Here is a 24,075-nt window from a genome sequence, read left to right as displayed (position 1 = left end):
ATATTACACTGATATAGCAAAAATCTTTTGTTATTACCTACTATTATATTTAATATTTAGAAAACAAACTTCTTTTTTTTTTCCTTCCTGTAATGGGATAATCTTTTCATCAACTACTTTTACAGAAACATAAGGTATATACATAATAACTTTTGAAGAAAAATAAAGTTTGTTAATTAAGTGCTAACTGCTAAAGTTAAGAGACAAAATTAACAAATAAAAAGAATTAGAAAATTGTAATAATATAAATATACAATTACCATATCATAAATCATGGAAATTTGTTCAAAATAGGAAATTTGATGTAGTGGAAATAGTTTTTAAGAGAGAGAAATGGTGATAATGGTTTTTAGGTGATCCGTCATTTGAAATGACGGATATCTGATTAAATATAAGGGTAATCGGTTTTTGTCGGGTGAGTTGGAAAAGTATACGATGTTCAGTCATTTGAAATGACGGATGTGATACATTTTTGATGTGATCCACCATTTGAAATTCCAAGTGTTGCTTGAACATTCTTATTTCAAATGACAAGTGTGAACACTGTCTACCAGATTTGATATTTGATTTGCCGTTCAAAAAAAAATGATTTGATATTTGATTTGACAACTCCTAAGTTTTCATTTTTCTTTTTATATTTATTGTATTATATGTTTTTACTTTTACTTTATTTAAAAAAAAACTAATAATTAGTATTGTTTATAAAATAATATAACTAACTATTAAAAATTAACTAGTATTATTAAAAAGACTAATTTGTTTTTACTTTTATTTATTTTACTTTTATTAATAATTAATATATAATTAGTATTATTAAAAAGACTTATACATATATATATATATATATATATATGTATATACATATATATTAAAAAACAACATTTCTTCATCTAACTAATTTCACTATTCATCCAACTTTTAATAATATTCACACAATATATAATATGATTATCAACTACACACGTATTACTCATTTGCCTGTTATTGTTGAAAATGCTTTTTACTAATGACTACTTGTAACAGACGCTCCCTGTGTCGCAACACACGGGTTTAAAGCTTGTTAGTGTGAATTAACATTAATTAGTATATTGATATAACTTTTAATTAATAAATATAATTTTAATTGAGTTCATCCATATTTTTTAATTATAATAAAAAACCTACAGAAAAAGATATGACTGAACTCAGTTAATATTATATTAATTAATTAAAATTAATATTAATATATTAGTTAATGTTAATTAATAGTACTAATTATTAGCCTTTTTAATAATATATAAATAATTATTAATAAAAGTAAAATAAATAAAAGTAAAAACAGATTAGTCTTTTTAATAATACTAATTAATTTTTAATAGTTAATTATATTATTTTATAAACAATACTAATTATTAGTCTTTTTAAAAATAAAATAAATAAAAACACATGATACAATAAATATTAAAGGAAAAATAAACAATTAGAGTTGTCAAATCAAATGTCAAATCTGACAGCTGTTCACATTTGCTATTTGAAATGGCGAATGTCCAGACGACACTTGTCGTTTCAAATGACGAATCACACAAAAAATGTACAACATCCGCCATTTCAAATGGTTATTCACCATGTTTTTGTCCAATTCACCAGACAACACTGACAACCCCTATATTTAATCAGATATCCATCATTTCAAATGACGTATCACCTAAAACAATTATCACTATTTCTCTCTCATAGAAATCATTTCCACTATATCAAATTTCCTATTTCTAAAAAAAAATCCCATAAACCATTGATCATACTAAAATTTTCAACATTTATAGCTAACTACTATATTAATTGCATTGTTAGTTTTTCATTATTTATATATGAGCAATAATAAATGATAATCTTTTGGTTGTATTAAAGATTATCATTAACTATAGTGCATAATTAATGAAAAAATGATAATGCAATTAGTAAAATAATTAATATATTTTTTATAATTTATTGCATGTTAATTTTAGTTTTTATTTTAATAATCTTACAAAAAAAAAACTGATTTCGCTGTCGTGAGGTGCGTGTAGGAGTCGGGTTTTATCTGGTGAATCCTCAATAGGGTGGACCACTAGGGGCTTCGTCCGTCCAGAATAATGGCCAGCTCGGGCTACCTTTAGCCAATGTGGGCCGCGTATGAAGTACCCGGCGTTACTTAGTTGGTCGTTCAAAAAAAAAATTCTCTCCCTTTTTCTTGTTACAACCTAAATTTGTTGATTTCTTTTATGTATAATTGACTCATGATAATCTATGTAATTAGTTTATGTTTGTCAAATATTATTCCTAGAAGTTTAATAATAGTTCTACAAAAATGAGATGCAACATTAAAAATGAGGTAATAACAACTAAGACAACGAACATTAATATCAGCCTAAAGATATTAATTAATGCTTGATTAAAGTGAATATCACGTATTATACTTTTACAATATTTGGTAAAAGAATAAAACATACAACATTTTTACATTGTTAATATAATATACATGTTAAATTATCAATTATCTTAAAAATTGTTGTTTTAGTGATTGTTACAAATATAAAGGTTGTGGATTTTTTTTTATTTGTGCTTCAAGTTGATCATGATACATATATCATATACTTAAAAAAAATTATTCAGGAATCAACTTTATAATATGTTGAATATTTATTAATAGCAAGCATAACTATAACTTTTTATCATATATATCAAATGAAAGCACTTTCTAAAGATCAACTGCAGGATAATTTTGATAGGGTGGTGCTAAACGTACATTTCATTCCTCATGAACTATACACACCCCTTAACTTTCACCTCCCTTGCTATACACCTTCCTTGCTATCTATATACCCCCGAACTTTACACCTCATGAACTATTCATTTTCCCCCTGAACTTTCATTTCCCCTTAACATTTGTAATTGACATGTTAGTCTCTCATATTTTATTTTATAATTCTCTCAAAATATCATATAAAAAATTATTAAGTTTTTATTTTACAGTTTTTTATATATTTTTGTTATTGCTTTTATTATTTTCTCTCTTTAAGATCTTATTAAAAGTTTGTTTATTTTTTCACATGTATTAAAAGGTTTTGTATGTTTTCTCTAGCTAGTTATTAATTTTTTTTTTATAAAATGTATTCAAAACAATTTGATTTTTTGTTTTTGTTAGGTATGGGTACATGAGATTAATGTTACTTGAGAAAATAGTCAAATTTGTTTATCAAGTTGTATGTTATTTAATCTTATTATTTATAAAAAGTAATATGATTTTTATAAAAGAATGTAAACTATCTTTTAATTTAAAAAACGCTCTCCAAAAATAATAAAACAAGTATAGAAAAAAAAACATGCTTTTAAAACAAGAAAAACAACGTTTTTTAAACAAGAAAAAAAAACGTTCTTCTAAGTATGAAAAATATGTTTTTAATAAATGCTTATACATATAAAGATAAATAGAAAAAAATGTGTTAAATAAAAGTAGAAAAAAATGCTTTTATAAAAATAACAATGATAATAAAAGATAACAAAATGACAAATGAAACAACAAAAGGGTCTAAATTGTATTAATGTAAAACTTGAGGGAGGAGGTATGTTCAGTAAAAATAGATGGAAAGAGGCACGTTTAGCAGCACCCTTTTGATATGATATCAACACGCTAATCTAGGAAAGTAGTTCTAACTTTGATTTTAACAATAAATAAAAGCCAGATTATTAATCTAGATTATCATAGCTAGGGATGTGCAAGTGGTATCGGATACCGGTATTCAATACCGGTACCGAAACGAGCATTTCGGTACCAGTTCAAGTTTTTAAGAAAATTGGGATCGTGAAATTTGGATCCGCACTGCTACCGAATCAAGCATTATTAGTACCGTTACCATTTTTTTTTTTTAAATATGGATTAGGGAATTTGAAATCGGTACCAAGCTCATTCGTAATGACAACCATCTATGTATTTTTTAGATCAAATGCGTATGTAAATGCTCATTAAAGAAAAACAATAGCAATTGATTTTTTGTATGCATATAAATAGAATAATTGGAATGATATACGATAACCTGAACGAGAGTTGAAATCCAGGATTTCGTTGTGAGAAAACCGTATCGATATAGAGAAGCCTTGTTGGAGTCTTCATTTGCACGACATAGGGTTTTGATCTTGTGTGTGTAAAATAAAGAAAGAACTTGTTGTGTTTGTAAGAAGAAACAAGACTTGATTGTTTTACAAACGGCTGAATGTTATAACCTAATTAGCGAAGAAAGAAACTTTGTTTTTAGGGTAAAGAGATGCACAATCAGATATTTTTTTTCGTTTGGGTACTAACATTAATATATAGAGCGTTTTTCATAGAAGTTATAATCTTCTGTGACGCAATATACCGTAGTCTATTAAAACGGCAGGGAAAATATCATTATTAAATTAACTTAGACGCTTTCAATTGAAATATTGAGATAACACGTCGTAATATAAATGTTTGTTTTATTTATGTATATGTGGAATGTTTAAAAAAATATAATGTAAAATATATTCATATGACGTAATAAAAAGAAATTAAATATTTGAGAAGTTTACTTTTATTGTATAATTGTGATACCTGTTAGGCAATTTCATCAGTGATTGTTAGTAAAGACATTTATCAACCGACTTTTGTTTGCGGAAAAACGATTGTGAGTAATTTCATGAAACTCCCAAAACCTGTGGGTTTCAGTGATTGTGTTTACACATGTAAGTAACACAGCTCTTACAATTAGAAAATATCATTAACAACGTAACGGAAAACACCAAGTCATTCAACCTTGTCCACAACTTTGATTACAAATTCTAAACTAAGTTAAAAGTGTCTTAACATAAACTACAGGAATGTCAGTCTTCAGCTAGGTAGTCCTTGCTTCGATGCCAGTTATAACCATACATTCTCAAACTAACCTACTTAACCTAGTGTGTATGTAAGTGTGGTGTTAAAGTGGTCACACTCATATCATTACATATAGTCTTAAACATGTTAGTATCCGTAAAAAATACCCAGAAAAAAGAAATAGAAAACTTTTAACTCTAGTAATAAGAAGAAGAATAAAAATAATAATACAAAGTGTTGTATCTAAATGTCAATGTTTTGTAACAAAATACTCAATGTTTTGTCCGATTATCCATCCTTTGAGGTTAGAAACAACTTTGTAAGAGCATTCTCTTCCAAGGCCCTATATATTGTGAGGACTGTTTTTATAATTTAGAGTGTGATTTAAAGTGTTGTCGGTGAAGAGTTTTTATATTTTAGAAAACGTAGTGATTTTTCTGTATATTTGATGAAAAGCTATTGTTCATCCTCTATAATTTTTTAATATATTTTGAAAGTTGTTGTGAGTGAAGGAGAGAGAGATTGTAATGATAAATGTATAAAAAAATATTATTTAATTGAAAAAGAGAGAGAGAAAATGTAGTGTGTTTTAGTGTAATTTTGGATTTAGGGATAAAGAGTTGGATGAGAATGCTTTAACAGAATTCTCATTCAACCCCCTATATTATGTGAGACGTGTTTTTATAATTTAGAGAGTTATTTAAAGTGTTGTGAGTGAAAATTTTTTATATTTTAGAAAACGTAGTGATTTTTCTGTATATTTAAAAAGCTACTGTTCACCCCTTATAAATTTTTAATATACTTTGAAAGTGGTTGTTAGTGGAGGAAAGATAAATGATAATGATAAAAGTATAAAAAATATTATTTAATTGAAAAATAGAGAAAAAATATAATGTGTTTTAGTGTAATTTTAGACTTAGAGATAGAGAGTAAGATGAGAATGCTCTAAGGTGATATAAATGGAAGGCCCAAATGGCCCAATTCTTATTAGACTACTTTCAAGTAGAGGTGCACAAATTGGTTAACCGGTTAACCATTAATCAGTTAATATGCTAACCGGTTTTTTTTGCGGGAATTAACCGGTTAGACCGGTTTTCGGGTCAGGTAATAACCGGTTTTGACCGATTAGACCGGACTGTTTAACCTGTTAATAACTAGAAAAACCCGATTTTTAATAAAATAATAATTAAAAAAATCGGTTAACAGGTTTATAACCGATTTTGAAATCAATAATTTAAATCGGTTACGAAATTGGGTACAAACCGGTTTCCGTGTGCACCTCTACTATCAAGTAATTTCAAACAACTAGTGTAGACTGTAGAATTTGAATCTACACTAATTAATTATCCATCTTATTTATATCCATATCTCTACACTGTTTATTTTTACCAAGGACATAACTACATAACCTATGAAAAATAGTTATAGTAACATAATTTACGGAATGTTAAAACACTTTAGTTTGCTAACCAACAAGGCATCACTTCAGTTTATTATCCAAAAGTACACACAAAGGGCACTCTTAACTAGTACTCAAAAGTGCCCAAAATACACTCATCAACGTATATTCTTTGGCTTCAACATCAGGTTCACGAACCTAGTTTCGTACCGATTTCACTACCCAAAATGGAAGGAGTCATCTACAGGAATTACCCAAAGTACCTGATGGGGTTTCCCTAAGGTGCCCCTTGCACCCTTACATCGAAACCTTTTTATAGATTAGGTATAAATATGTGACGTTAAACATAAATTCTGGAAAAGAAAAGAAAAGAAATTGACCTAATTATTGAGTTAACCGCGTTAAAAGCTTCTTCATGTAAAGTGATCATACACGAGAAATAGTCTCTTGACAACCAAAACGTGTTTATACCATTCACATTTAATACTTTTGGTTTCCTTGCGTTCGAGTCTGTGGAACTACTTAGTCGTGTCCGACAAGTCATGAACTATAATGCCACGACCACTGTATCTATGAACGTAATTCTTAAACGACTTGGTTTTACTATTAGCAAAGTGATAGCGGCACAGCTTGTTGCCCATTTCTACGGGCGAGCATACACTTGGTAAAACACGCAAGACCCGACCCGGCTATTTACAAAAGGGTCGGTTCCCGGGTCCTAAGACTCTTTACATAATTGTGTAAGACCCGAAGCGATCAGACCTGGTTATATACAATAAGTTCCGGTCTCGAGTCCTGAAAACACCACTTAAATGATCCGGGTCAGGTCTCGAATGTCTGACCAGTTTACACAACTCTACCTATTTGACTATTTCCCTTTCATTTGGTTATAATTTATAAACATGGTTGTAGAAAACGCTAGGCGTTAGTCGGGCGATGACAGGGGCGGACATACCTTACGGCCAGCCGTAGCCTCCGCTACGGCTCATTTTTTTACGGGTAGTGTAAAAAAAAAAGTGGCCGATTTTCGTGTTTCGTTATGGCTAGAAAAAAATAATTTTACGGCTAAGATTTTAAGCCCAACAAGTATATGTTTTAAACCTAATCAAAAGCCAAAGCCCAAACAAAAAAGGATTAAATCAAGAGGTTTCGCTTGCACGAGCCGAAGACACGCGATGGGGTTCTCATCATAGAACAATCACAAGTTTGTTTAAATTATTCCCGGAAGTTGTTGAGGTGCTTCAATTTATTAAATTAGATGGAGATAGTGTGCAACAAAAATCTAATGCGGAAGGTATTCTATCATATTTTATGACTCTTGAATTTGTGTTTTATATACACTTGTTGGACGAAATTTTAGGCTCACAAATGCTTTATCAAAACATCTTCAAAAAAAAGAGTCAAGATTTGTTGGAAGTGTCTAAGTTGATAAGTGGGACTAATCGAGCATTGAATAATCTAAGACAAACCGGATTTGACAAGATGTTGGCAAAAGTTACATCTTTTTGTGAAAAAAACAAGATTAAGATGTTAGATATGGAGGAAAGTTTTGGTAATCAAAGAAACCGGAAGTATGTCATTACTAATCGACATCATTTTGAGGTTGGAGTTTTTAACACAGTCTTGGATATGCAAATTCAAGAACTTGGAAATAGATTAGTGAGGTCTCAACTACTTTGTTAGAAAATATGTCGGGTTTAAATCCTTGTGATTCGTTTTTCAAGTTTGACATATCTAAGATAGTGACTTTTTCAGAGATGTATCCGAATGATTTTACTAACGAAGAAAGAGGGTGTATTCCGGGTGATCTTTGACCTTTTATTACACTTTAAAAGAAGATGCTAATTTTGTAAAACTAGATGGAATGGGTGATCTTGCTCGTGTAATGGCGGAAACCGGAAAACACACAACTTTTCCTTTGGTTTATCGAATATTGAAGCTAGCATTGGTTTTACCAGTTGCAACTGCAACCATTGAAAGATGTTTCTCTAAAATGAAGCTTATCAAGACGGATTTGCGCAATCGAATGGATAGCGAGTATTTGAACAATGCTTTAGTTTGTGCGGTCGAAAGATAAACGTTTGATAAAGTAAATGAAGAAGATGTAATGGCTCGGTTTCAAGCTATCAAAAACCGAAGAGGAGATATTTACAGCCCAACCTAGATCCGCGCACTGTTGGTTCGTTAACCCGGTTAGTTTAAATTTATTTGTTGTCGTGTTCTTTATATTTGTTTCGTTAGCATTGTATTAAATATGGGGAAAAGAAATTTTGAGTGCTCCGGCTCGGTTTCAAGTCTAGATCCGCCACTGGGGTGATATACCAACTAGGATTAATCGAAATTAAACAGGGGTTAAATGTTAATGTAATTAAGTCCACCAACCCCATAGCCTCCATTATTCATCACAAACGCGCACTAATCCAGCTCCAAATTCACTTTGATTTTGCTCCAAATTGAGGTTAGTAACAACACGTTAATCAATTTTGACCAATTCTGATTCAATTTAAACCTAATTTTGACCACCATTTTGTGCGTTTTTTAGCCGATTTTCATAACTGTTGAGCAAACACCGATTAAGTCAAAATTAGGGTTTCAGTAGGAGGTTCATCGGTTAATCTATTATTATATTAAGCAATGTATCTTCGGTTAGTCGGTTCTGTTTATTCGGTTAGTTTGTCACTCGTCTGCTCGGTTCGGTTCAGTTAATAACAAATCCATACTTGAGTTATTATTATTATTATTATTTTTGCTTTTTAATATAATAAATGGAGGTATAAAAGCTAGAAATATATGAATGGTTCACTTCGGTTAAAGCTGGTAACGAGCTTTGTTTATTTTGCCTCAGTTTCGTCAGTCTTGGTTTCGGTTAACGGTTCTGTTATTACTCACCCCTCCATATAGCTTCTTCGGTTAACCAAGGGCACAAAAAAAACAACTTTCAGTTAATTCAGTTTCCGGTTAATCAGTCTTCCGTTCGGTTTCGTCGGGTTTTGATTTTGGTTCACAGTTCGGTTATTGGTAGCAAAACGCTTAGGAGCGGCTCATGATTTCTTTAAACCAAGGCTCTTATAAGTAAATTTTACCTTATATGGTTCTGAATAGGGGTGGCAAATGTGACCCATTGGGTTGAATGAGTTGTATTAAAATGTATATAATGGGTCAGAATAAAAAAAGAAAATGATTGAAACGAGTCAAAACGGGTTTACATTTCTTGAAGTGTTTTTATTTTTATTTTTACTTTTTTATGGAACGAGAAAACGGAGGAAACTTTTTAGTACTTTTACTTTTTAATTTATATTTCGAATTATGATTTTTTTTTTTTTCGAATTTTTTAACGAGGGGTTTTTGAAATGGGTTGAGATTTCAAAAACCCCTCATTTAAAAAATTCAAAAAAAAAAAAAAAATTATAACTTGAAATATAAATCAAAAACTAAAAATGTAAAAATACTAAAAAGTTTCCTCCAATTTTTCTTGTTCCATTAAAACAAACGAAAACTCGAGAAATGTCAACCCGTTTTGACCCGTTTCAATCATTTTCTTTTTTTAGTTTGACCCATTCTGACCCATTATATACATTTTAATACAACTCATTCAACCCATGGGTCACATTTGCCACCCCTACAGTATATCTATAATGTTTTATGTTATTTTGATATGTTTCTGATTAGATTATTATGGTCTTCTTTGATTAGGACAATGGCTGCTTCTGCAGAAACCGTGTTACCCGAACCACACAAAGTGGTCAAAGATGACGACTGGACGATCGTTTTGCCACGTCGCAAGAACCAGAAACGAAGACTTCCTAAACTTAAATCTGCAAAACAACAGCAGGAACAAACGCATTGGACTCCTACTGATCTCGAAACCACCCCCGAACGAGAACTGAAACTAATGCAGAAGATGCAAATTTGTATCGAAAAGCTTGAGAAATCCCGGTTCTTTACGGTTTTTCTTGATCAAATTGTTACTTCGGAAGCCGCAGATTGTTTTTACAATATTACAAAATCGGAGCGTAAGATAAACATGGTGATATATGGTATTGGTAGCATTGAGTCCTTTGACTCGCCACGTTTACAGCTCAGTCTTGCGGTTCTCATGAAAAGAAAACTTGACTGGATTGGAGAAATAGAGGTTTTCGATCCTATCATTTCGTTGACCGAGTCAAAGGTTTTCGAGGAGCTAAACTGTCGTGTTCTTTCGGTTAACGAGCAGGGTATGAGAAAGGTTGTGGACCCGATTCTGTTTTTCATGCCACATTGTGAAGTCGAGCTATACGATAATTTATTAAAGACGAATTGGAGATATGACAGTTTGAACAAAATAATATTGTTTGGGAACAGTTTTGAGAAATATGAGCAGCATCAGTCTGTGTTCCAGGGTTCATTGTTGAATGAATCGACGAAGCGTTTAGTTGCGGTAAGACCGTTTACTAAAGAGTTTTCTACTGTCTCGGATGATTATTTTCGGGCCTTTCACGGTTCAAGCTGGCATTTTTTTAGTGTTGATCGCGATACAAACTTGCAACTATTATGCTAAAATGTTTGTATCTTGTATTCATGATGGGAGGGCTGCAATACTCAGAAAACTTATTTTTTTTAGTTAGAACTCATTGTTGATTTATATGATGGTGAAATTTTTATATAATTATGTTTAGAATTGATTTTTGACACTTGATTTGGGGTATTATATATGATGTGTTACTTTGTTTTGACCAAATGAGGTTTCTTTGCCATGATGGTAAAAAATAACGAGTCGAAGAGGAGCAGTTCTTGGCTCAAGAAATCTTGATAATTAGACTAAACTGAGTTCGGGTCATAACGGGTCGTGATAAAAAGGGTTCAAGTTAAGGACATTTAGAAAACACTAACATGATTTGAGTCGAAACATGTTCTAATCAAAACGGGTTCAATTGCCACTACCTTTTTCGACATCACTAGCACTAGCAAGTCTTCAATCACTACCTCCGCCACCATTGCTACCACCTCCTCCGTTAGGGTCTCCACTGTTGCTGATCGTCGGCCCGCCAATACCCAATAGCCGCAATAAAACAAATATAGCAGATTGAGTCCATTTTAGCATTTTTTTTAAAATTGCTCATTAAACTCAAGCTAGTTTTAGTCCGACCCGTTTTGAGTCAACGAAAGTGCTACTCATGAAAAGGTTTCACGTGAACATGTTTTAACTGAACCCAGTTTACCCGACCCAACCGTCTATACTTATTTTACCCATTTTTGCATCAAAATTTCACCCTACAGAAAATTTACATTTGGAACTACCGATAAAAAAATGATGTTTGATAGTCACTCTGACTCTTCCGTGTGATATTATACAGATACTAGATATAATATGCTTACTAGGTTCCTAAAAATGCTAAAAACCTTCAATATCTACGGTTCTTTGACAAAGTTGAGGGCTACCCCTCAAACCTCCTAAATTCGCCGCTGTTGTCCATAATGGACAGCCTCAACCTCTTCTTGAGAAGACGTCTTTATTTCTTCAATTAATGTAACCAATTACTCTTCTAGTAAATGAATATGTTATCAACCTACATAACATCGTAGTTTTTCATGGCCCACTCACCTATAGATTTTTGGAAATGAAAAAAAAAAAACAAATATAAACAAAAATATATATAAAAAAAAATCAAAACATGATATAGAAGACGAAAAATTGGATTTTGGAAGCAAACTATATTTTAAAGACTACAATTTTAAATATTTGTTAATAATTTTAAGTTCTTGGCTTTGTTTGTTGGGCATCTCTCTCTTGGTGTGGATAGTAGTCTTTGTATGTCTCATATATTGTTACATCATAGGCAAGTTAATACCAAAGGGTACCACTAGACTATTGGCTTTAACCATTGTCATATGCCTCTTTATATGTTTCCCACTTAAACTAACCACCATGCACCTTGGTGGTTAATTAACCTCTTTCTTTATAGCATGATAATTGTTTTTTATCCGTTCACTTGGTAATTGGTCCAATCATGTTCTCTGTTCTTTCGTGACAAGTAGAGACTAAAGAGTGTATTTTCCATAGATACGAAAAGATCACATATTCTTAACTCTTGCAATTATTGTGAGGGTTTGTTAAGATCACACGTAACCCATACAAGGAAACTTGATAGTAAACTTCAAGTGAACATTGAGGAATCTTGCCGTGATAAAATTCATATAAGGAAATGAGGCAAGTCGGTGTAGTTAATAAATAAAAACAAGAACGTATTAAAATTCTTATCAAAACACCCAAAGGATCAATATAAATGAAGGAACCGACAATGTATTATTATTACGAACTATAAACGAAAACAATAACAAAATGAACTAGCTAACTCGATTGAAACTAAGCCGGCTTATAAACCTTAATTCCTAATTGAGCCGTTATCGAGCTAGTAAATGACAAGCAGTCCCCAAGTTTCACCATCCTGTCACTTACTAGCCAAAGTTTAACACGCACTTATAAGTTATAACATCTTTTGTAAATGATAACCAAATAATTAAATTATAAAATTACATCATATCAGTTTGGTTAAACTCATAGTAAACTGAAATTCTTACAAACAAAGTAATGTAATTAATATTGAATAATACATTAATACATATACATTACGTTTCCCATCACACTTTATTCAGGCATTATCACTTTCTCCTCACACCTAACACTAATTTCATTGTAATACAACTTCTTCAACTTTTTAGCCACTCTCTCTTTCGGTCTATATCTATATGTTTTCTATCTATATATACCACAAACATTTTTTACATTCATTCATCCATTGTAAGTATGATGCATTTGCTAGTCACTCCCTCAGGCCGGATTCCGGTCACAGCCAAGTGTCCTCTAAGGTCATGGAGCACTAATAGTTTCGTGTCAATGATAGCGAGGATTGAAAGGCGTGGTTCGTGTGCTATTCACACCTTTAAGGTCTATATCATATTCTTTGTATTTCAATATAAGATTTGTTAATTTGTTTCAATATAAGATATGTTTAGTTGTTAAATAAAATAAATATATCTTTTGATTGATAATAGTCATGTAACACTTTCCAAATTATGCATGTGCATGCAACTATCCTAATTAGGTTCACTTAGTCGATATTGTTTTAGGCGAAGGCAACGCCAAATGACGAAGGCGAAAGAAGGTTCCCACCGCAGTACCAAGAGTCGCAACCAGGAAAAGAATACCTCATGAACCCTCTTCCACAATTCAGCAACCCTAATTACAAGCCCTCTGGCAAACTCAATGTACGTTTCATTATTATTTATTTTTTTGATAAAAGAAATTGGTTTTTTGGATAACATTATATTGTCTCGGTTTGTGGCAAATTACTCCATGCACGTTTCAAAACATGTTTGGGATTCAGTTTCAAAACAACTTGTTGACTTGTAGCTTTTTGAAAATAACCAATAAGTTGTTTTCAAACTCAATCCCAAACAGGATCTCAAAGCATCTCTCCTAGCGTTTTGTTAAAATTATTATTATTATTATTATTATTATTATTATTATTATTATTATAATTGTTGTTGTTTTTGTTATTATGTAATCAACAAGTTTGTTTGCTTGTTATAGGGAAAGGTTGCATTGGTGACAGGAGGCGATTCAGGCATTGGAAGGTCGGTTTGCCACCACTTTGCATTGGAGGGTGCGACCGTAGCCTTCACTTATGTAAAGGGTGTCGAGGACGTAGATGCAAACGACACGTTAAAGATTATAAATGAGTCACGAGTTGAAGGCTCGGGTGATCCCATTGCAATACCTACCGATCTTAGGTATAGCAAGAATTGTAAGGATGTTGTAGATCAAGTCGTTGCCAAATACGGGTGCATTGATGTGCTTGTAAATAATCCAGCCGTGCAATACTATGTGTATTCGTATACGTTAGAAGAGATCACTGAGGAGAGGCTTGAAAAGGTGTTTAGGACCAACATTTTCTCTCATTTCTTCATGTCAAGGTGTGTGTTACATTTTATGTATATTTTTCATGGATAAATAAGTATTTGTAGAAACTAGAAAGTTAACCAAGGAAGTGAGTGGAAAAGTATTTCACTATAGCTTGAGTGGAAGTTATCTACGTGTATAGTTTGGTTTGGTTCGGTTTTAGACAAAAATCAAGTTTTTATGGTTCCTAAATTTTTAAAAACCGTTTGTTTTAGGGATTTCAGTTGCGTTTGGTTTGGTATTGTCTTTTTGGTTTTTCCATTTAAGCTGGAAAATTTTGGGTTTAAAAACCTTTTGACCAAAAATAGTGTTTTAGATCTAAATAATTTGTTTATTAATAATTAAATAATTATTAAACATTTGGTAGGTGTAAATATTTGAGTTACATGTCTATTAAATTCTTATAAATTAATTAAATAAAATAAAAATATAATAATCTTCAAATTTGGTTTTTCGTTTTTATTATATATACAAAACCTAACCAAGTTTTGTTTTAAAAAAAACATAAAACCAAACCATAGGTTCTTTATTTGGTTTGGTTTTTTCAACCTTTTCATTTTCAAATCGGTTTTTTCAGTTTCATACACATCTCTTGGGTACGTAAGTGTTAAAAGTTAAAAAAAAACCATACACAATCGTAATCGATTGCAATCAAATAGGCAATCAAATCAAGAGATACAATTAGAAATAAACCCTATTTAAATTGTCACAAAACTTGTATAAATAGGGCTATAAATCACTTGTTAGAAATAAACAAAAATTCAATAATATTACATATTCATAAATGACTTGGTTGTGTAGGCATGCCTTGGAACACATGAAAGAAGGAAGTGCAATTATAAACACCACATCAATCTTAGCATACACAGGTTACCCACCAAGTTGGCTTGACTACACTTCAACAAAGGGAGCCGTAGTGGCTTTCACAAGGGCACTAGCATTGCATCTAGTCGACAAGAAGATACGCGTAAATGGAGTGGCCCCTGGTCCTATATGGACACCGCTACAAGCTTCAGTACTCAATGACAAGGATATAGCAACATTTGGGTCAAATGTCCCTATGAATAGGGCGGGTCAACCTTATGAGGTCGCTCCAACGTATGTGTTCCTTGCATCCGAGCAAACCTCTTCCTACTATACCGGCCAAGTTCTTCATCCTAATGGTAATTAATTCGAATCGATGCACACATGTAAATGCATATAAATACGTATGTTATGTATCAAAGAACCCGCTAAACTATTTAAAAATAAAAAAAAATTAAGTTTTTAGACATAAAATAAAACCAACTTTTTTTCACCAAAATTAAATGCACTTGCTTGATTTTGAAATTCATTTTTGTTTTTGTGGGCTGGAAAACTGATGGCCAAGTATCGAAATAGCGAGTAGCATTAAAAATTGATTTTTTAAAGTGGATGGTCGCTATTTCGTTACTTTGCCATCAGTTTTCGAGTCAAGCACTTCGTTACTTTAGTTACTTTCGAGTCAATTGTATAATGGACTAGCTAATACCTAGTTCTAAGCCCGAAATCAGCCCACCCTAGCTCTAACTATGTTCAATCCTTGCATTTACATAGTTATAACTTATAAGTATCGTGCTATTCAATCATAAGGTAAATATTGATATGGCTGCTTCTATATTCTTTCACATTTCTACATGTAACAAAAATGTGACTTAAAATTGTGAAGTGTTTTAAGAGTCATGTAAAAAACGGGAGCAAATCGATCAATGTATGATGTTTTTTTATTGGTCTTGTGTCAATGATATCGTGAGAAGACACTAATCATGTTTCGTATTTTGCAGGAGGGAAAATCGTAAATGGATAGTCCTTTAAGCCAGTGAATTTCATATGAAAATGGAGTGAAGCATAAGTAAAGTTTGTGTGCTTTAAATAAATTGACGGATGGATGTACATATCCTGTTATATTGATCGTCAAACATGAAGTTCTTTTGGGTTTTTATCGAACGAATGTAATGATGTTTTTATACATCACATAATAATAGAATATAAGATTGTCACGATTGTGAATTTGATGTAATCTCTCATTTTGTGTGTAATCATTCTACCCAAATATTACCATACGTTACATGTGCTTGTCAGGAGTCTCATTCATCATTGTGGTGCTACTAAGAAAGTACGGAGTAATAATTTCAAGACATGTAGCATTTGAAGAAATGTTTCCTCTTCCGTAAAGTATAACAAACATACTTACTCCACCTTTCATTATGATTTTTTTCTAGTATCATGGGGCGGTGCCCCTTGAAACCTCGACCCCCACGGTCCAGGGGATTCGCCATTTAAAACCTTAGAGGTTCCTTAGTACGTACTTGAAATCATAATAGTGTTGAAAGACATGTACACCTAACTTTCTAACTTGAATCAAATGTTTATTACGATTCCCCTTAACTTGAATCAAATGTTTATTACGATTCCCCTTAACCGAATAACCGAGTAACCGAAAACTGACTGGTTAGGAAACTTAAATAACCGACTACTTCGGTTTTAGTTTAGGTTTCACCCAGTAACCGAACCGAACCGTGCTCACCCATATCCACAGCATCACCAACTTGCCCCTTTAATTTATTTTTTACTTTGAGCTCCTTCATTAAAATACCAATAACTAAATTTATGAACATTAAAATTACTTTAGCTTGAAGAAAACATTCAATTACCTTTACGGCTTTATGACATTATGAGACTTCTACATCTACGAAGCTCAACTTAGTTATAACATTGATTTCATAGACCTTTATTTAGCATATAAGGAGTCGACCAAATATAAATAAGATTTTTATCTCATATGTAATATGATTAATAATTTTTTTGATGGGCTGTTTTGGAAAACTGACGGGTCATTGCCCACCTGCTCATCTTCATTCCCCGAGTATCAAAGACCAATCTCAAAAAGATTATTCACCATATGTGAGGAAACCATGCCCTCAAAAGTAGTATGATCAATATAATTTTATCATGTTAATACACTGTTTATCTCTCTCTATAAGCCTACAAAACTAAAATAACTCATATTTTATATTGTGATAATATCAAATGTATTTTAGAAATAATTAACTTGTAAATACTAGTGTATAAATGTACCGATCAAAACTCACTAGTATTGAAGGCGAAGTAACCCACCTTAATTTTTTTAATTATAAATACGCGAATATTCTGGGTACCCCTACAAAATGTTGCAATCACCTCTCTTAAACATTTGAAATCGACCGTCATGGAATTCTGAGCATATTTTGGGACAAAGTTCAGAAACTTTTTTTTCAAACCCGAAGGGGAAGAATATCGAAAGCCTGATTCTATATTGGGAAAATGGTCCGATATAAACGCCGTAATCTTTTCTATTGGTTTACAACTGACACTACTAGAAAACAAGTCATTTTCTCACAAAAACTTTCTACAAATTTCCTACAACAAGTAGTTCCAACAGATTTCCAACAAAAAAATAAACTCAAACTTTGCTACAATGTTATCTAATAAACATTATGAATAGTTTTTGTAAGAAAGTTGTATAAGTTTACAACCACATGTTTTTGTAGCAATTTTTGTAAGAAAAGTTGTTAGAAAACGGTTGAAAATGATTTTCAAACATGTGTTTTTCCAACAACTTTTTTGTTAGAAAATTGTTAGAAACTTAATTTTTTCGACAAATTTCCTACAATTCAGTTGTAGGAAAACATCTCCTTTTCTAGTAGTGTGGCTTTGTAACTCGTGGGGTAGTGGTGTGGGTCATATAGATTTCATTGTGGCGGCGTTGGCCGAGCACCAAAGTACTTGGGGGACCTATCTCTACATAAACTGTTCGAATCATCTTCATCTTTGTAATCACCCTAAGTGGAACAACGTACGCCTGACGGGTCCAGAAGTATATGATGACCAAAAAGGTCCAAAACCTCGTCCTTAGTAAATCCTTGAAGGTCGTAGTCCAATGCTCGAAACATCGACGTAAACGATGACGATGTCGGCGATAACGAGGATGAGTATGCGGAATTGCCTCGACCGGGGCGGGGTCGTCAGCGGCGGGTGCGAGTATGGAAATGAGAAAAGAATTCAACGAAATGAACCGCCGACACGCCGATTTATACCACCTTGGAAATCAACGTTTTTAAGTGATGCAACAAAATTCTGAATCCAACAAGGCATACACCGAGATATTGAACGAGAGGCAAATGCACAAAAATCTTGTTTTTTTAGGAATCAATCAACCACTTTACCGAACCAACTGAAATAAAAGGGGATAAAATTATTAAAAAATATAATCTTGATCAGTAATATTTATTTTTATCACTGGTCATGCTTTTTTTATTATTTTAATGTATTTTTTAATGGAATTTAGTTTGTTTTTTATATTTAAAAAAATAATGATAATAATTAGATTATGATTGGAAGAGGCTCCATCCACTACTCTTTTTAGCCAAAAAGCAACGTAAAACGTCTTAGGGTATGTTTTGTATGAGGTAATGAAATGAGTAAAGGAATGGAATGAACGAGAGAATGGAATGAACGAGAGAATGGAATGACCTATGAAATGAAATGGACCATTACCATTCCATTGTTCTGTTTGGTTACTCTACAAGAATGAAATACAACTTATTAAAAAAGACAAAAATACCCTTCCATTAAAACAAAGAAAATATCTCAATTTTCACAGCGGTATCCGATTGTTTACATTAAAATGTTATTAGTTGATTGTTATCTTATTCTTGATAAATATTTCCAACATCTAAATTATAATTTGGAATGAACAAATGACTTAAATCATGCGATATCAATATGAACACAACCCCATATGCAGATATGAAAATACATAACCTTACAAGCACTTCCTCCTTTAAATCCCATTATAATATCGAAATGGACAACAACCAGCAATCACAACCCAAGTTAATTCCCAATAAACTTTAGATATTTACTGCAATAGACACAAGTCGCAGTGTTAATTGACAAAGATATTTGGAAAAACAGTGCACAGCTCCATATAATCACACTACAAAATTAAAATAAAAACGGATATAAAATTTGTTACAACTTACAAAAACATAGTTACATAAGAATTAAGAACTACACAGGGCCTTATCGATTCATGGTGAGGCTGGCCAATGAAGATTGCAGGTTTAGTAAGCATGAATGGGTGATCTTTTAGCCTCTTCATCGTCGTCTCCCTCAAATTCGTGGTGTTGAGCTTGATGTAATCTTGTCCCAAAACATCATCCCACAAGCGTGATTTGATTCCATTTAAATTTTAATTATAGAACGAATTCAACTAACTAGAAAAGTAAATGCTTGAGCTTGAGAAGCTTCTGGTCCAGTGGGTCCATAAAACTCACTAGGATAAGCCGTATTATTGAACCAGACAAAACAACAAGCAATGAACCCAAAGACAGATATAGCCGCTAAACTATAAGATAAGTAAGCCTCTCCAGACCATACAAGTGCACGTCGAGCCCATGCGAAGGGTTTGGTTAAGATATGCCATGTTTGGATTTGGGGAAGAAGACGGACATCACATGAGATGAAGTGTTAACCAAATATGGTGATTTATTGTATGACCATGATCTGGAAAGCTGATAGAGTTTTTTTAGGGATTGAGATGGAAGAAAGGGACGGTGTATGGGAGACGAATTGTTGAGGGAGGGCAAAATTGAGAAACACTCGTAACCATGGACGGAATGAAAAAAAACTGGGGTAAGCGAAGGAATGAGATCCGGGAGTTTAGAGAGTGAGGGATTCCCTTTGGGAATGGGTGATTGCTTTCCATTTTTCAACCTAACACTTTTATTTTCATTCCCCCTGAATGTATTATTCCATTCCTTCCTTCCTTCATTACCTTGTACCAAACGCTACCTTAGAGAGACTCCATCCACTACACACGTTTTTAAACTAAAAGTAAATTAAAATTCTTACAAAGAAAGTAATGTAATTAATATTGAATAATTAATATCAGTTTTGTCACACGTAAAACTAATTTCAGAGTAATGAGACTTAACTTGCACTATCAGCCCTATGTCTTCCGGTCTATATATTTCACAAACAATTTTTACATTCATTCATCCAATATTGTAACTTGTAAGTATGATGCATTTACTGGCCTCTGCCTCCAGCGAGATTCCGGCCACAGCCAAGTCTTGTCTACGATCATGGAGCTTGTTGGGTTCAAGTGCTAGTACGCAAGGTAGCACTGATACTTTCGCGTCAACGATAGCGAGGATTGAAAGCCGTGGTTCGTGTGCTATTCGCACCTATAAGGTCTATATGATCTTCTTTTTATTTAAGTAAAATGATTTATTTTGCTTCAAATTATATAATTAATCCGACTATCTGAAGGCTGGTTAGTAAATATATATATATGGCTACTTGCCTACCTGGGCAAAATGATATTATATCAAGGATATGTGTTTAGTTGTTATAAAAATGTATATATATACGATGGTTGATAATTAAGAGTCATTTATGACAAGTTCCAAATTATTTAACATGCAATTATCCTAAGTACACTTAATTTGTCGATCTTGTTTTATGGCGAAGGCAACTTCGATGGACGAAGGCGAAAGAAGATTCCCACCGCAGGATCAGCAGTCGCAACCAGGAAAAGAATACCTCATGAACCCTCTCCCACAATACAGCAACCCTAATTACAAGCCCTCTGGCAAACTTAATGTACGTTCATTATTAATTACTTATTTTTCTGATAAAAGAAATTGGTTTTTCGGATAACATTATATTATCTCGGTTTGTGGCAAATTACTCCATGCACGTTTCAGAACATGTTTGGGATTTAGTTTTAAAACAGCTTGTTGACTTATAGCTTTTTGAAAAAAAAAATCAGTAAGCCAATAAGTTGTTTTCAAACTCAATCCCAAACATGATCTCAAATCATCTATAGCGTTTTTTTATTATTACTATTTTTATTATTATGAGAAAAGTAATCCACAAGTTTGTTTCCTTGTTATAGGGAAAGGTTGCATTGGTGACCGGAGGCGATTCGGGCATTGGAAGGTCGGTTAGCCACCACTTCGCATTGGAGGGTGCGACCGTAGCCTTCACTTATGTAAAGGGTGACGAGGACATAGATGCAAACGACACGTTAAAGATCATAAATGAGTCACGAGTTGAAGGCTCGGGTGATCCCATTGCAATACCTACCGATCTTAGGTATAGCAAGAATTGTAAGGATGTTGTAGATCAAGTCATTTCCAAATATGGGCGCATTGATGTCCTCGTGAATAATCCAGCCGTGCAATATTATGTGTATTCGGATACGTTTGAAGAGATCACCGAGGAGAGGCTTGAAAAAGTGTTTAGGACCAACATTTTCTCTCATTTCTTTATGTCAAGGTGTGTATAACATTCGAGCTAGTTGGTTTTCTTTTTCATGGGTGTGAAGCGTTCGATTTGGATCGGGTTGGGCTAAATCGAACCAAAAAGCCAAACATTGGATTTTGTTTTTTTTAACGGGTCGGTTTCGGTTTGATTTCAATTCGGTAACAGATTTTTGGTTTATCCACTTGGGTTGGAAAATTTTGGGCAAAAAAAAAGAATTGCCCAAAATAATGAATTTTTACCTAAACTATTTTGTTAATTAATAACTAAGTGATTATTATAAATTAGAATTATAATATTTGAGTTACATATTTATTAAATTTCTGTAAATAAGTAAAATAAAAGAAAGAAAAAATAGTAATCTATAAATGCAGTTTGGATTTTTCGATTTTCTATAACATGCAAAAATCAAAACCGAATCGTAAGTTTGGTATCCATAAAAAAAACATGACCAAACCGTCGGGTTTTTTTTCGGTTTGGTTAAATCGATTTCATGCACATCCATAGTCAACACAAGTGTAATCAATTGCCATAAAAGAGGCAATCAATCACAATAATCAAGAGATTCAATTAGAGATTAACACTAGCTTTTTAAACTGTCACAAAACTTGTATTAGTAGAGCTATGAATCACTTGTTAGAGAGAAACAAAAAATTCAGTTTCCCTTAGTCTCATCTTTTACTTTTTAATAATATTAATTGTATAGTCATTTTTGTTTTAATGAGTGAAAGCCATTTACATGGTTGTGTAGGCATGCCTTAGAGCACATGAAAGAAGGAAGTGCAATTATAAACACCACATCAATCTTAGCATACATAGCTACTCCACCAAGTTGGCTTGACTACATTTCAACAAAGGGAGCCATCGTATCTTTCACTAGGGCACTAGCACTACATCTGGCCGACAAAAAGATACGCGTAAATGGTGTGGCCCCTGGTCCTATATGGACACCACTGCAAGCTTCAGCACTCAGTGATCAGGATATAGCAAGATTCGGGTCAAGTGTGCCAATGAATAGGGCCGGTCAACCTTATGAGGTCGCTCCAACGTATGTGTTCCTTGCATCCAAGTAAACCTCTTCCTACTATACTGGCCAAGTTCTTCACCCTAATGGTAATCATTTCGAATCAATGAACACATGCAAATACACTAGAATTGCGTACGTATGTTACGTATCAAAGAAACCACTAAGCTAATTTTAATATTAAGTATTTACACCTAAAATAAAACCAACTTTTTATCACCAAAATTAAATGCACCTGCTTGATTTTAAAATTCATTTTCGTTTTTGTGGGACGGAAAACTAATGGCGAAGTAACGAAATAGCGAGTAGCATTAGAAATTGATATAGTTATAACTATGTTTAGTCCTTGCTTTTACATAGTTATAACTATCGTTATTCAATTATAAGGTAAATATTGATATGGCTTCTATATTCTTTCACATTTATACATGTAACAAAAATGTGAGAAAGGTCATGACTTAAAATAGTGAAGTGTTTTAAGAGTCATGTACAAAATGAGTGCAAATTGATCAATGTGTGCTGTAGTGTGCTTCATTTTTTTCTTGGTATTGTTTCAATGATATCATGAGAAGACAGTGATTGTAATTCCATTTTTGCAGGCGGGGCAATCGTAAATGGTTAGTTCTTGAAGTCACTGAATTTCATATGAAAACGAAGTGAAGCATAAATAAAGTTTGTGTACTTTAAATAAATTGACGTATGGATGTATATATCCTGTTATATTGATCGTCAAACATGAAGTCCTTTTGGGTTTATATTGATCGAATGTAATGATTTTCGTTACATCACATAATAATAGAATATAAGATTGTGAATTTGATGTTTTCTCTCATTTTGTGTGCAATCACATAATAAAATCACCAATATTACATTAGATGCATTTAGTGGTCTCAGTAGCAGCCGAGTTATGTCTTTGGCCACGGAGGTTCTTGGGTTTAAGTGCTATAACCCGAACTCGTTTCAACAGTGTCGCATATTCACATATGAGATAGCAAGGGTTAAAAGACGTGGTTCATGTGCTTTTTGAGGAGTGCGGTATCCTAAATAAAAGAAAGCCGTCATTCTAAAAAAAATTCCAGTGTGATTGTTTAATCCAGTATGTTTTCAAATCACTTATCATAAGTGGAGTCTGTGATCTCACTTAAGGCGAAGGTACAACAGATAGAGGAGGGTCATGAGAGAACTCATTGTTAAAGAAGCAACTAGAGAACTTCATCAAAAACACGTTGAGGCTGGACCGCAATGGAAAGTATTTGTGGTCCGCAATTAACATATGCCGTATTACGCACATGCAATAGTACTTTTCTGTTTTTTATTTATCAAATTTTTATTTTTTCATGGATAAACTGCAAATATGCATCATACCAAACATAAACAATTGAAAAAAAATAATTGTATTGCATATGCAATATATCATGTATTACATATAGGTAGGTAATAGTGTAATACAATTAATTTTTATACTGCGAACCGCAAGCACTTTGTCATTACCTATGTAACTTAGCTTATGATTGCCAAGTGTAAACCGTGATATG

The 24,075-nt window shown here is 32.7% G+C and overlaps 3 protein-coding genes across 3 annotated transcripts; all 3 read left to right on the top strand.

Annotated features, from left to right (window-relative positions):
- Positions 1-8,566: 8,566 nt before the first annotated feature.
- On the top strand, positions 8,567-10,785 carry LOC143538861 (protein SENSITIVITY TO RED LIGHT REDUCED 1-like). The gene is made up of 2 exons (XM_077032319.1): positions 8,567-8,706; positions 9,942-10,785. The coding sequence occupies exon 2, from the start codon at positions 9,946-9,948 to the stop codon at positions 10,783-10,785; it is 840 nt and encodes a 279-aa protein (XP_076888434.1). The 5' UTR covers positions 8,567-8,706; positions 9,942-9,945.
- Positions 10,786-13,103: 2,318 nt separating this feature from the next.
- Positions 13,104-15,387, top strand: LOC143538850 (glucose and ribitol dehydrogenase-like). Its single transcript, XM_077032307.1, has 4 exons — positions 13,104-13,173; positions 13,356-13,493; positions 13,819-14,201; positions 14,989-15,387. The coding sequence occupies exons 1-4, from the start codon at positions 13,123-13,125 to the stop codon at positions 15,356-15,358; spliced, it is 942 nt and encodes a 313-aa protein (XP_076888422.1). The 5' UTR covers positions 13,104-13,122; the 3' UTR covers positions 15,359-15,387.
- A 5,328-nt stretch (positions 15,388-20,715) lies between these two features.
- LOC143537247 (glucose and ribitol dehydrogenase-like) lies at positions 20,716-23,290 on the top strand. Its single transcript, XM_077031058.1, has 4 exons — positions 20,716-20,853; positions 21,149-21,531; positions 22,268-22,629; positions 23,140-23,290. Exons 1-3 carry the CDS (start codon positions 20,731-20,733, stop codon positions 22,587-22,589), a joined length of 828 nt encoding a protein of 275 aa, XP_076887173.1. The 5' UTR covers positions 20,716-20,730; the 3' UTR covers positions 22,590-22,629; positions 23,140-23,290.
- Positions 23,291-24,075: the final 785 nt, after the last annotated feature.

The sequence above is a fragment of the Bidens hawaiensis genome, unplaced genomic scaffold, assembly GCF_021521415.1.
Source record: "Bidens hawaiensis isolate Kalapana, Puna unplaced genomic scaffold, B.hawaiensis_p1.1 tig00000780_1, whole genome shotgun sequence".
Lineage (NCBI taxonomy): Eukaryota > Viridiplantae > Streptophyta > Magnoliopsida > Asterales > Asteraceae > Bidens > Bidens hawaiensis.
Note: the sequence above shows the minus strand (reverse complement) of the source record. Positions and strands in the feature narration are given on the sequence as shown.

Bases quoted from the DNA above. Each gene is read 5' to 3' on its own strand.
- LOC143538861 (XM_077032319.1), top strand. From the start codon at position 9,946: ATGGCTGCTTCTGCAGAAACCGTGTTACCCGAACCACACAAAGTGGTC.
- LOC143538850 (XM_077032307.1), top strand. From the start codon at position 13,123: ATGATAGCGAGGATTGAAAGGCGTGGTTCGTGTGCTATTCACACCTTT. The intron at 13,174-13,355 runs GTCTATATCATA...ATATTGTTTTAG, and splicing joins GTGCTATTCACACCTTTAAG to GCGAAGGCAACGCCAAATGA. The intron at 14,202-14,988 runs GTGTGTGTTACA...TTGGTTGTGTAG, and splicing joins TCTCATTTCTTCATGTCAAG to GCATGCCTTGGAACACATGA.
- LOC143537247 (XM_077031058.1), top strand. From the start codon at position 20,731: ATGGACGAAGGCGAAAGAAGATTCCCACCGCAGGATCAGCAGTCGCAA. The intron at 20,854-21,148 runs GTACGTTCATTA...TCCTTGTTATAG, and splicing joins AGCCCTCTGGCAAACTTAAT to GGAAAGGTTGCATTGGTGAC. The intron at 21,532-22,267 runs GTGTGTATAACA...ATGGTTGTGTAG, and splicing joins TCTCATTTCTTTATGTCAAG to GCATGCCTTAGAGCACATGA.